Below are 12,669 nucleotides of genomic sequence, written 5' to 3' on the forward strand. Positions count from 1 at the left end.
TAGTCTCTGCACAGCATGATATATAGATGACCAACTGACCCACATCAGCAAAACTCTACTGCTGACACACACACGCAAAACAATCACAGGAAATGAATCAGGTGGATTTCACAGATTTCCTTCCAGTCTTGCGCATCATGATGATATGGTCAATAAAAAAAGGGTTGATGATAACATGCATCTAGTGGATGCAATCCAGTTGACTGATATTTATACTTTGCATCTATGCTATAAGTCAAACTATTGGAATAAAGACTTACTTTTTCTTTCGTGTTTTTGAAAGAAGACTTCAAAAGAGATTTGTAATAATGTTGTTCAACTTAAAATGGAAGTTATTTCTGTGATGGCAAAGCTGAATTTCAGATATTTCTGTGTCACATGACCTTTCAGAAATTATGGAAATATTCAGATTTATTGCTCAAAAACATTTAAGAAATGTAAATAATAATTGTGAAATTGGTGGAATTTTGTAAACAACTGTTGTTAACACTTTAAAATCATGATCCATTGATTAATGTAAACAACATAGTTATACAGCATTTATGAATGTTTGATAATGTTATTGAATTTAAATAACATTAGATCATGTTAACTCACAGTCCATTAACTAATGTTAACAAGCAAAAAATTTGAACAATGTTTCGATTTACTACAACTTCTGTTAAACATGCTTTGACACAATCTACACTGTAAAAGCGCAATAGAAATGAAGATGAAATTGAAAGCGCAACTTTGGATTTTAATAATGCTTTAGTTATGTTGAACTTTGATTAAGTAAATGCTTTACAAGATTACTCATACTTCATTAATGTTAGTAAATACATTAAATAATGCAAGGGCTCCCAAACTTTTCAGCCTGCAACCCCCAAAATAACAACTCCAGTGACTTGCGACCCCTATTATGTTCGGAGGTGGTTATAAAAATACAAGCATTGCACACAACTGTGCACATACACCAATACGAACTATATAAACATGAGCTTAAGGACAACACAAAAAAGTGCAACAGTCTAACAACCATATCATGGTTTACGCTTCATTCATTCTTCGATGGCAGGACGCCACACCAAAATGCATCCCGCCACGGCTACATTCCAGCTTCTCATTCAAAACATTCAGTCACTGTTGTTGTTTTTAGAAGCGGGTTATAATTTCACCAAAATGTATTAAAAGGTAAGTCAATTATGACAGTGCGAACCTTTCTGTAATCGTAGTAGTGCTGTGCATTATTTGTTTAACCCTTTAAGGTGACGTGCTGACTGACTGATAGGTGCTTGATGCGTGAGGCCAGCAAACACGACGTAGCTTTCAGGTATGATGAACATTTTCCATACTTTTTATTCATTTATAGATAAAGGTCTATGTTTCTGCATACATTGACTTTATCTTGCTGGAGTTTATAGCTGTTTTTACTTTACTTTAGGACGCATTAATGCCGCTCTGTAGGTCTATTGAAGACATTCATAAATATTCCTAGCAAATCTAATAAATGTTGGAGACATACTCACTACATAAACGCATTAAATTGCACTTCAGCAGCATTTATTTGAGAGCGCACAAGAAGATCTGCGCTTGAGCAGTGGATAATTGAGGGGGTGTGCAAGAAATTTTGTGCACAAGCAGAAGAAATCGGTGCATAGGCTAAAAGACTCGCCATGCTCCTATAACATAAATGCGATCTCGACTTGTAAAACTGTGCTTACGACATTGCTTCATTTGTCATTGATATAACAACATAATTAGTTGGCAGATTTGTGTAAAAGACCTGCTGCCACAGCTGAAAAAAATGTTACAGGAAACACTGCATATAATGTATTATGATGCTTATTGAATGGTTTAATTTAACATTAATCTCACCTAATGAGAAAGGTAGGCACAATGTTTACAGCACACGACTATTCTTGGTATAATTTTGTAGACCGCCACTTGGAGCCTCTTATGTTCAGTCGTGGCCTTTATTTTTAACTTTATTTGTCAAAGATAAACATTGTGCTGTTAAAAATTTCTGCTGCAACAAACACTATTGCTGGGATTTTAATTTAGCAAAGTAACCCCAGGAGTCGCAATACAATAGGAAAAATTGAAGAGATGATGATTTTTTATTTGCATTTTTTTTTATATGCAATCATAAAATATATTATAAGTTAAAAACTATTTTCATCTTTTGTTCGTCAAGTTACTATTCCCAAGAAAGCCATGTTACACTGAATATTGAACAAATAATTCAATTTCAAAATATTATCTTGTAGAAAAGTTGTTTGAAATTGCAAGAATATAGTTTGATCAAATGAATATAATCTTGGTGAAGATAAAACTACAGGATCAATCAAAACACTTACTGCAAAGCTGTCAAAACAAAATCATCTCATCTCTATTAGTCGGTTAAAATAATTCAGCTACTACAATGAAAGCTAATGATTTGGAAGCTGGAACACAAAACAGGTCCAGCAAGGTTTGTGAAATAAAAGCATGAGCTAGATAAAGTGTTGAGCAGAGAGCGAAGGCTGGAGGAGGGTCGACACGAGCAGCTGACGTCACATGGCTCTGTCTAGCCATGTGCTCTAGACTCATGCGGCCGCAGCAGTACACGATGAAGAAAGAGAGAGAGAGAGAGAGAGAGAGAGAGGCGGAAGGAGGAAAACAGGCACAGACGAAGGGGAGGAGCTCTGAGCTACTGGAAATGACACAGGGAAACTCCACAGACTGATCTGCTTTTAAAGCTGTAGTCTGCTTTTAAAGCTCGATGTTTCACTGCAAGTAGTGAAACATAGATGTAAATGAGCACAATTCTGGCTTTCAGAACAACAGTTGTTAGAGATATGAAGCATGATTAAAAAAACAAAATTCTGCGGTCTGAGTAGTTCCTCAAGACTTTCCACAAGCTCATTTGTCTGAATATTAAGAGAAATGAAACACTCGTGCTTTTATTTGCTTTCCAGAGTCTAAATGAACTTCTGGAGTAAGTTAGAGTGGTACTTTGATATTATTATTATTCATGTGTAATTTTAGAATTGAATTATTTTTTAAAATGTTTTTTTTTCATTAAATTCACTTTTAAATTTTGGGTTTGTGCCGTTTTTTAAAATTCTTTCTACATAGCTTTAATTAGCCTCAATCTTTTTGTCATTTTAGTACTACATAATAAACTGTTATTTTAGAATTTAGTTTTAGTGTGTATATATATATATATATACACACATATACATGAATTAATAGATAGAAATTTTGCGTAAATAAAGTTAGAAATATAGAATTTATCTTCTAAAAACAGCATTTTATATTAATAATTCATTTTAATTTTAGTTTAGTAACTTTGTCATTGCTAGTTCTATATATACACACAATTGTAAAAAGGTGGTCCACTACAATATCGTACTTTAAACTAGATGATGTGTAATGTAGTTGTGTGAACATAAACAACATCTTTGAATGTTACATGCTCAAAGTTCAATACAAAAGGAAGACATTGGCTTTTGCAGAGTTAGCTTAACAGCTTTTCAGGGTTTCATCAGGCGTCATCATTTGTTTCATTTTTGCAGGGATGGATTTTAATGTTGTACGATTTGATAACTTTCTCACGCTAATCGAATTGCATCACATGACAGTTTATTTACTGCCCAAGCCTGACCACGTCTAAAATGATAGAAATTAAGCCCAAATCCAGATCTTCAGTTCTAGCGCATTCACCCTACGCAGAGAAGGGCCGTGGCCAGAGGTGCTGTAATGTTATAGAAGAGAAAGCTAAAATGCTGTCTAAACGCTGCTATTTCCACAGAGCTTCTTCTGTTTCTGTATTTGGACTTCCAAAGAACACGACACAGAGAGAAGTGCTTACTGTTTAATGTAAATTACAAGTACAAGTAATGTACAATTACAATGTAAGTTACAGAGAATTATAAAAAAAAAATATATATATATATATATATATATATATATATATATAGCAAGCATTTGACAAAGCACAGCTTCCAGAATCTCTCCCAGTAAGAAGGAGCAGCTCCAACCATAATAGACGAAGCTGTGGATTGTGAGCCACATCATGCAAGAATTTTTATTTGTTAAAATTCCATCACTACACAACACCGCAGTATGTAACTGCTGGCCTAAACGGTAAAACAATTTGTCACAATTATCCTGCAATTAATAAATCTCTAATCAACTGATTCACTTTAAACATCAAAAAACAGCTTTGCCCTGATGTCACAGGAATATTTGAATCAGGAGGCATGAAGCCAAATAAAATAAAGCATAATCGCACCAAACAATCCTCTTATTGAGCAACAGGCTGATCTTATTGGTCAATTCAGTAAGCGTGGGAGGGGCCGGCAATAGAGCGCATGCAGAGACAAACGCGTGGAGGAGAGAAGCGCGTGCCGTCCTCCATCCATGAACACACACTGAGCCACTGCCGTCTCCAGAGTCGAGCACAACACACAAACACTGCGCTAATCATTAAGAGACAAGCCCCGTGACCCAAAGGCACACACTAATCCTTCAGCAGAAACAAAAACAGAGACAATAGCTGAACACAGCTCAAATCACTCACTAACTAGTGAAAGTGTAAAATAAATATAGACATAAGCTTCACACTAACCTGACATCCAAGAAAAAAACATTTAAAGAAACCAAGAGTCACCAATAATAATACAACAAGAGGAACTATATAAAGCATGCTCGCTACTTATAACTAGTGCCAGACAGAATCTGCTGACATTTTTTGCTATTTCTGCGCATAATTGTGGTAAAAATCTGTGGATTTATGCAGAATTATTTTAGGAGTATCATAACTGCGCAGAGTTACTGAAATTAGTCCTGCGCGCTTGCGTTTTTTTTAGTTACTTCTTTGGTTAGGTGCGTTAGTTATTGTGTGATTAATTGATAATGAAATGAGAGTGACGGTTTAACTAATTGCACACTGTGATTGACTATGGAATAAAAGGGTGGAGTTGGAGAATGTGTCACACACTGAGGAAGGCTTTGTGCCGAAACGTCTGTTATCACCCGTAAAATGTAAGAAAAAGTAAAAATAAAAACAGTATTAAGCAATTGAGTGCGAATCATTACCTTCTTTTGAATAGGAGTATCATAACTAAAAAAATTATATATGAAATATAAAGTAATACCTTTTTACATTTATTTAATGTTTACAATGCAAATCCAATTAGATCCACTTTATTTGGTAAACAAAGCAAGTTCTCTCATATAATATATATACTAACAGACAGAAAATATAACAGACTGTGTTGTGAATAAATCATATGAATTTTTTACATTAGTCAATAATATTACTGAAATTAATAAAAAAAACTGAATAAATATAAATGCACACACATTTACACAAGTAAATAAACAGAATCAATGATGGGCTAAAAATCTGTGGAAATCTGCAAAATGTTGCGCACTCAGTTTCTGTGTGGGCCTTCTTATAACCTAAATATATTATTACTAAACAACTAAATAGTCTGGCAACAAAATTCTATATCACTGTTTTAGCCACGAGCTTTGAACATGCTCCAAACAAAGTGCACTGCCGAGAAGTCAACACCGATCACAAAAATAAGGCTTGTTTATTCAATTCTAGTTTATTTAAATATCGTTTTTCAAAATAGTTGTTTTACAATCCAAATCTTACAATCAAAAAATAAAGGTTATTAGTTACCATAACCTTATTAATTTCTTATAGAAGTGGTTCCCAAAGTGGGGGTCGCAGGACAATGAACGGGGGCCGTTTGGTTTTCCAAAAATCTAATTCATTTTATTAAATTAATACAATTACCATATTTTATCGATAACCTATAAATAACAAAATAGTATTTTATAGTAACATTTAAAAAAACAACATGCAAATAAAAGCCATCATACTTTCGATGTTTTGCAACCCCTGGGGTGATTACACTATATTAAAGACACAGCAGACTGATTTTAAGGCACCAGGTTAAACTTTCTGAAATCTCTACGCCACTCATGTAATAAAAATAAGCACACAATTGAGCATGAAGGATGGTCTCTGAGTGGGGTTTGTAAAATTAAACGACAAATAGACTTGGGCCTATTGGCATGCGTGCACCGTTGTGTGCAAGGTTTATATATTTATAACTACCTCAGAGAGAAATGGGGGGTCACTGGCATTGCAATTTTAGGGGTTGCAAGCTGAAAAGTTTGGGAACCCCTGACTTATAGTAACTTTAAATTACCTAGTAGCTAATTTCTAATAGCTTTTAACAGTTGAAGTTATTATATATAAACAGATTATATAGTTAACCTGTAGTTATATACCTGCTAGTTTAGACTGTAAATGGCCTATAAAATGTAAACTAATATCCTAGTTCATAATCTACTTTATGTTAGTAATCCATTTCACTCCATGTATATTTCAAACATAAGCTGGTATTAACTATACATCTAGTATAACAAGATTATGAATAATAATACATTATATAAATAACTTGATGACAATTTAAAATTTAAAGCAGATAACTAAAATAGGCTGATGCATATATAAATATTGATATTTACTGTTTTGAGTAAATTTCCTTAATATGCCAATAACGATCACATAAAAAATAAGCTTCCAATATGACAGCCAATATATTGCTGTCCTTATAATTACGGACTCAAGGGTAACTGGTATTTTTAGGGGACATTTAAACGACAAAGTTTCCAGCCAAAAACAAAACCTTTTTATGAAAACTCATAAATTTGAAAATAGTCTTTAAAAACAGTAACATCATGCATGTGCATAGTAAATGTTTAAGGGAGAGTAGTTTAATGGCATGTGCAAATAAACACAACTTCCCATTTACTTCACATTACCACACTAAGTGACAAGACGTCTTGCACACACAGCAATCAATACATAGACACAAGTTCAGAGTTGCAAATGGCATTCATTAATTTCCAACAGTTACTGTTTACTAACAAGGTAACAATGCCAAATCTTGTTTTTGGATGTTTTTATGGACATGAGTAAACGCGGATCACTTTGAAAACGCTGTCGTGTAGAAGTGAAACTTTCGAAATAAAAGAGAAAAAAAGGTTATAGTGTGTGACTATATTGTTGCGTAAACGTAGCTTATATGAACTGAATCCATTAAATATCCAGCATCAAACAGCTTGTGATGCTGCAGTTTCAAAACAGCTTCGATTGACTAAATACATGCAAAAAGATAAAAATATGACTTTCAAAATACAGCAGAGCTGCATATTCAATATAAAAGCATATCCAAAAAACAACAACCTCACAGTAATACTGATTACACTGTGGAGAAATCACAGCAAATGGCTGTCTGTTTTCAGCAGGCCATGTGCTTTAAATAAATACAGAGCAAGCCTGGTTGAGCAACAGGCAGCAGAGAGCGGGAAAGCGCAGTAATGGGTGGCCGTCGCTCCCTCAGTTCCACCAATGACTGCAGCGAGCGGCTCAAAGCAAGGGCGGGTGACGATCCAGTGACACGAGGTCTGTTTCCACACTGCCCTAGTTTCCTGCACGTCTTGTGCCTCAGCTAAATCAAATCCCTTGATTTGATTGGATTTCTATTCCTCCTCCTGAGGGTCTGGCTGTAGGCGTGCGTGAATGAGCTGTGCTGCTTTTATCAGATAGAGCCTGGTTTACGATCTCCTTTTATATCAGCCAAACGAGGTCGATGGTAAAGGGAAGGTGCTCTAATCACACCACAGGACAGCAAACATCCCTAGACACTAACCCTAGCTTTAATTGAAGAGCTTGAGATCAACCAGAGCAGCACTGGACATGATCTTCTGACAAGACGACTGAAAGAGTTTAGACAGTATGGTGTTGCCCTGCTGTTGGACTGTTTGTGTGTATAAATAGATCACTGAAGGCAAGGTGTGACAGGATGTAAAGGATGATTGGTTAATGCAGGCAGTGTTGATCCTACCTGAATGTATCTCAAAGCACTTCTCAGAACGCTTAGATTGGACGTCTTCTTCTCGTCAACATTAGGGATGTTCTTCTTCAGAGTCTCAAAGCACTCCTTTAAATGTGCACGTCTGAGAAAAACATAATAAATTAAGAAATCAATAAGGATATAAGATTAGTTAATTTTCTGATGTCTGCATTCATTTATTGTTTATAAGTATAACTAGGGTGCGAATTACAGGGGGGTTTGGGGAGGATTGATCCCCCTAATTAACACTTGATCCCTCCTGAAGGATGTCAAAACAAAACATATAGGGGGTCAGCCCTTTAACACTTAGAAATAGTTCATTCTGATCTCTTTAAATAATAATGTTAACAATTAAAATAATGGATAAAATAAATCTACAATTGACCACCTCTATTGTGAATGCAAAATCACGTCAGTCAGTGAATGAAGGATGATGTTCATTCAGCAGTCTGAAATTGGCAGATCTACTCCACTGATAGACATCGAAAGACTTTTTCTCATAGAATAGGTGTTTGTATCTACATATAGCCTGTTTGTATAGTTTGACCTACAGAAATAGCTGAAAGAGCTAATCAGAGGAAACTGTAGGTCAATAAATATCCCTCAAAAAATGGTAAACTTAAATATGTTGTATTAATAAATTAGATCTAATTAACAATGAATAAATGACTGAAGCATGTATTACACAAACTAATCAAAAAAGTTGACCCCCCCCTGATAGTCACCGTTTAATTACACTGTAGTTTTAACATATAAAAGGGTTCATACAGACTGTAATGCAATTCCATAACATTTCAATCAAGTTTTCAAAGACTAGAATCCAATTTATTTAATAACTATACATAAAAAAAACAAACAATCACATATGCAAAAACACTACATTTAAAAATTATTATATTATAAATATGATTTTTAATTGATATAATATTATAATTATACATTATGTATACAAGTCAAAATAGTAATTTTGAGCAAATAGCTGAATCTACTTTTTGTATTCATTTTTTTAAAAAGAGATTAACATTTTTATTCAGCAAGGACACCGTAAATTGTTTACAAGTGACAATAAAAACACTTATAATGTTACAAAATAAAAGCCTTTAGATTGAAATTTAGAGAATCCTATTTAAAAATGTGTCTTGAGCACCAAATCAGCCAAGACTGGAGTATTTACTTATGAGTATTTATATTACAATAATTTATTTATGATGCGGGATATTCAGCTTTGGCATCACAGGAACATATTTAAAATATATTATGACCACTATGGACTTGCTTTGAAAAAAGCAAATATGATGATGAATTTTAAATTTAAGGTTTTTAGGCTTTTTCATGGCAAGTACATTTCCTTAATAAATATACAATTAAAACAACAAACAAATGAATACATAATTAAATACTATAATTCTACACTTGTACTATAATACTAAAATAACAATTCTAAAGTTTTTCCTGGTGACACTTCAAATAAAGCAAATTAATGCAGCCCAAGTGAAAAAAAAAACTAAACAATGAAGACCTCACCTGTTCTTTTCAAGCTTATTGTGCACTTCTCTCGTTCCTGCCCTGTAAACACAAACCATACATTCATTAATAACAAGGACTATAGACTACACAAGATATGTTACTCGTATTGAATGGGGAAAAGTGTAACGGACAATATGGTAAATAAAGCCCCACGTACTAGTATAGAAGCTAATCATCGATCGCTTTAGACTTTTAAACACAGTTGTTGTTTAATATTATTGGTGATTCCTAAAATGAAATTCAATCATAAGCTTGGCAAGCACTTTTGGAGAATTTGATGTGTCCCCATTCAGACAGAATACCTGAGCACACTGCCCGAGAGTTGTTTTAAAGATGGCCGCTGACTGAAATGACATGCCTTAAAGGGACTTTGTTAATAATAAGCTACAAACACAATGCAACCTCGCAGTCATAAAGGCATTTATGTGATTCAGCTTTAAAAGGTCCTGTGAAGTGCTTCGAAGCGGGCATTTTTTCATTCAATGTTTACTGTAATCTCAACTGAAATACGAAGAGAGGGTGGGACATATAGTGGCTCCTCCCCCTTTTTAAAAATCGTCCAATAGAATTTTGTTTTTGTTATCACCGCTTTGCCTGTGAGAGTGTTTGAGCTCAAGAGCATCAAATAAAAAGCAAATGAGAAGCATCTTGAAAGGGGCGGGGCATGTCAGAAACAAGAGCATTTGATTGGACAAGATTTGATGAGAAACTGAAGTTTGAGGTGACGTGAAAAAAACTGCTGATCCATTTAAGTGAAAGTGACAAACTTTAGATGCTTACATAAGTGTTAGATCTTCTTAACGCCTTGTTTGTCACTGTTTTGGGGCACACTAGCTAATAGATATCCTTAAAACTAACAATACTGATACTAATATCTAAAAAACGTTATTTTAATGTCACTGTACCTTTAAATGTGCTTATAAACAAACTCCTCACTCACCCTCCAGGCCTCTTCTTGCCATCAAAACCACGGTGGTCCTCTGGCGGACTTCCTCTCCCCACGGGGCTGGTCTGAAGCGACGGAGGGGCAGGTTGAGGGAGCAGTGCATGCTGGGATGATGTGACGATGGAGCCGGGGTAGCTCTGGATCTGTTGGGCTGGTTTTGTGCCATTGGACTGGGGCAGTGACGTGGGCTCTGTTTTGACCTGAGTCGGGGCGAGGGGCCGCGGGTGCTGGTTTGGCAGTGGTGAAGCATCTTTTCTGGGCGGCGTGAGACGGGGTGCTGCGGACGGGCTGAGGGAGGTGGTGGGGGGTGGAGGGAGGGCAGGAGGGGTGCTGGGAACCAGCGGGATGGGGATGACGGTGATGGGCATGGGTGGAAGAGGGGGTGGAGGCTGGGCCGGGGCAGGTATGTGTTGACGCTCAGGGCCGGACTCCTCCCTGTAGGGAACGGGGTTCAGCCGAATGGGCTGAGTGTAAGAGTTCAGCTCTGCTCTCCGCTTCTCTGCCTCCTGCTCACGACGCCGCCGCTCCTGCAGCTCATTCTCTTCTGTTGGGGGAAAAAACAAAAACATTTATTATTATTACATTATTAATATTATAACAAATATCATAAAAACAAATAATATCAAATGAGAATGTGTTAGTTTTCATATGGGCTGTATTGATATTTACTGCATAGGTTTCCAGGTGCTTTGGTTTTTGTCATGCGATTCTTTTGTTCCATTTTCCTGCCCTTTGTAAATGTTTATGAGTTTCACCAGTGTTTCTCCCCTGTTGATTATTAGTTCAATCATGTCCCTTGTAATTATACCCCTAAATTTGTTTAGTTCCTGCTCTGGTCTTGAATTGTCACCACCCCATGTCTTTCCTGAGACTCAAGCACTTTTAATAAGTTTTTATAAATAAAAAATCTGTGTATTTTGAAATTCTTGAGTTTCGTGTGTTTGTGGAAAGAGAGAATGTGGCAGTGTGTATGATGTATATTTATTATGTATAAATTTGAGAAAATGTTTATTTATATTCAGATATAAAATGTGTGTATGAGATACAAATTGTTTATAAATTATAAATATCCATGTGTGAAGTCAGAATGATGTTTAACAGAGGAAGGACATTTTCACAATATGTCTAAAAAAAATCTTCTGGAAAAAGTAATTTTTTTCTGGCTGGAATAAAAGCAGTTTTAAATTTTTTAAAAACCATTTTAAGGTCAAAATTATTAACCACTTTAAGCTATTTTTTCCCCCGATAGTCTACAGAACAAACCATCGTTATACAATAACTTGCCTAATTACCCTATCCTGCCTAGTTAACCCAATTCTGACTTCAACTGTATGTCAAAATAAACTTTTATTTTGGTTGTGATTTATCGCGATTTATCTTTGTCCAGCACTAATATTTACACATTAAAATAAGCAATGTTCTGATTTTAAGATTCTGGCTGATAGTTATAAGCTGCTGTCTGTATAAACTGGTAGATATTATAATTACACACCACATTGCATTAAAAAATTATATATATATATATATATATATATATATATATATATATATATATATATATATATATATATATATGCTAATGTGTATATGTATTGTATAATATGTAGATATTGCATAGCATAAATATGTACATGGATATTAACTTTTAAGATATGCTTAAAATAATACTTAAAAAGTGTTACTATTACATTAGCGGCAAATATAATTTTAGCAGCAACCTCAGTTTATGTAGACGAGCATGAATCACATTTTAAACAGTTATTCTATTATATTTATATATAAAATTTAGCTTTTATTAATTTGGCTTTCATTGGTTTTTGTAGCATCATCTTTTCTTTTTTATTTGAATTTCAATAATATTAGTATGCTGCATCATTGTTATGATCAACTCATTTTATTCAGCATTTGCACAAAATTCGCTACAAATCTGTTAATATATCGCTCTAGAACATACATAAGCAAACAGCCACATAAAAATAGCCATCTGCAGAGACAGCAGTAACCAATGTTCAAAAAATAAAAATGCAGAACTATATGCTGCACACAACAGGCAACCTTTGACCTCGAGCACATGATATAATGACATCACATCTAAACTGGGGCCTATATAATGGAAACAGGTCAGCCACAAATCAATAGAGGCCCATAAACCAGCCTGACATTATATCTAGCTCAGAGTGAATTCCTTTAAAGAAGCTTTTTTTGTTTGTGCGTACAGACAAGCGAGGGTTACTGGTTAACAGTGGAGGACAGAGATTACTCAGTTAGAGCACATCATGTTCAGGCTTC

The 12,669-nt window shown here is 35.0% G+C and overlaps 1 protein-coding gene across 2 annotated transcripts in view; it reads right to left on the reverse strand.

Moving 5' to 3' along the window:
• Positions 1–12,669, reverse strand: part of mnta (MAX network transcriptional repressor a) — a 35,704-nt gene that overhangs the window by 13,751 nt on the left and 9,284 nt on the right. Inside the window, exons 2-4 of one of the 2 annotated variants that reach the window (XM_087284217.1) lie at positions 10,375–10,924; positions 9,432–9,473; positions 7,899–8,010 (exon numbers count right to left, since the gene is read on the reverse strand). In XM_087284217.1, coding sequence (XP_087140343.1) covers positions 7,899–8,010; positions 9,432–9,473; positions 10,375–10,924 — 704 coding nt within the window. Of the gene's footprint in view, positions 1–7,898; positions 8,011–9,431; positions 9,474–10,374; positions 10,925–12,669 lie in introns of those variants that run through there. The other variant, XM_087284218.1, reaches the window with a different exon arrangement.

The sequence above is a fragment of the Danio rerio genome, chromosome 15, assembly GCF_052040795.2.
Source record: "Danio rerio strain M-AB ecotype USA chromosome 15, GRCz13ab, whole genome shotgun sequence".
NCBI classification, from domain to species: domain Eukaryota; kingdom Metazoa; phylum Chordata; class Actinopteri; order Cypriniformes; family Danionidae; genus Danio; species Danio rerio.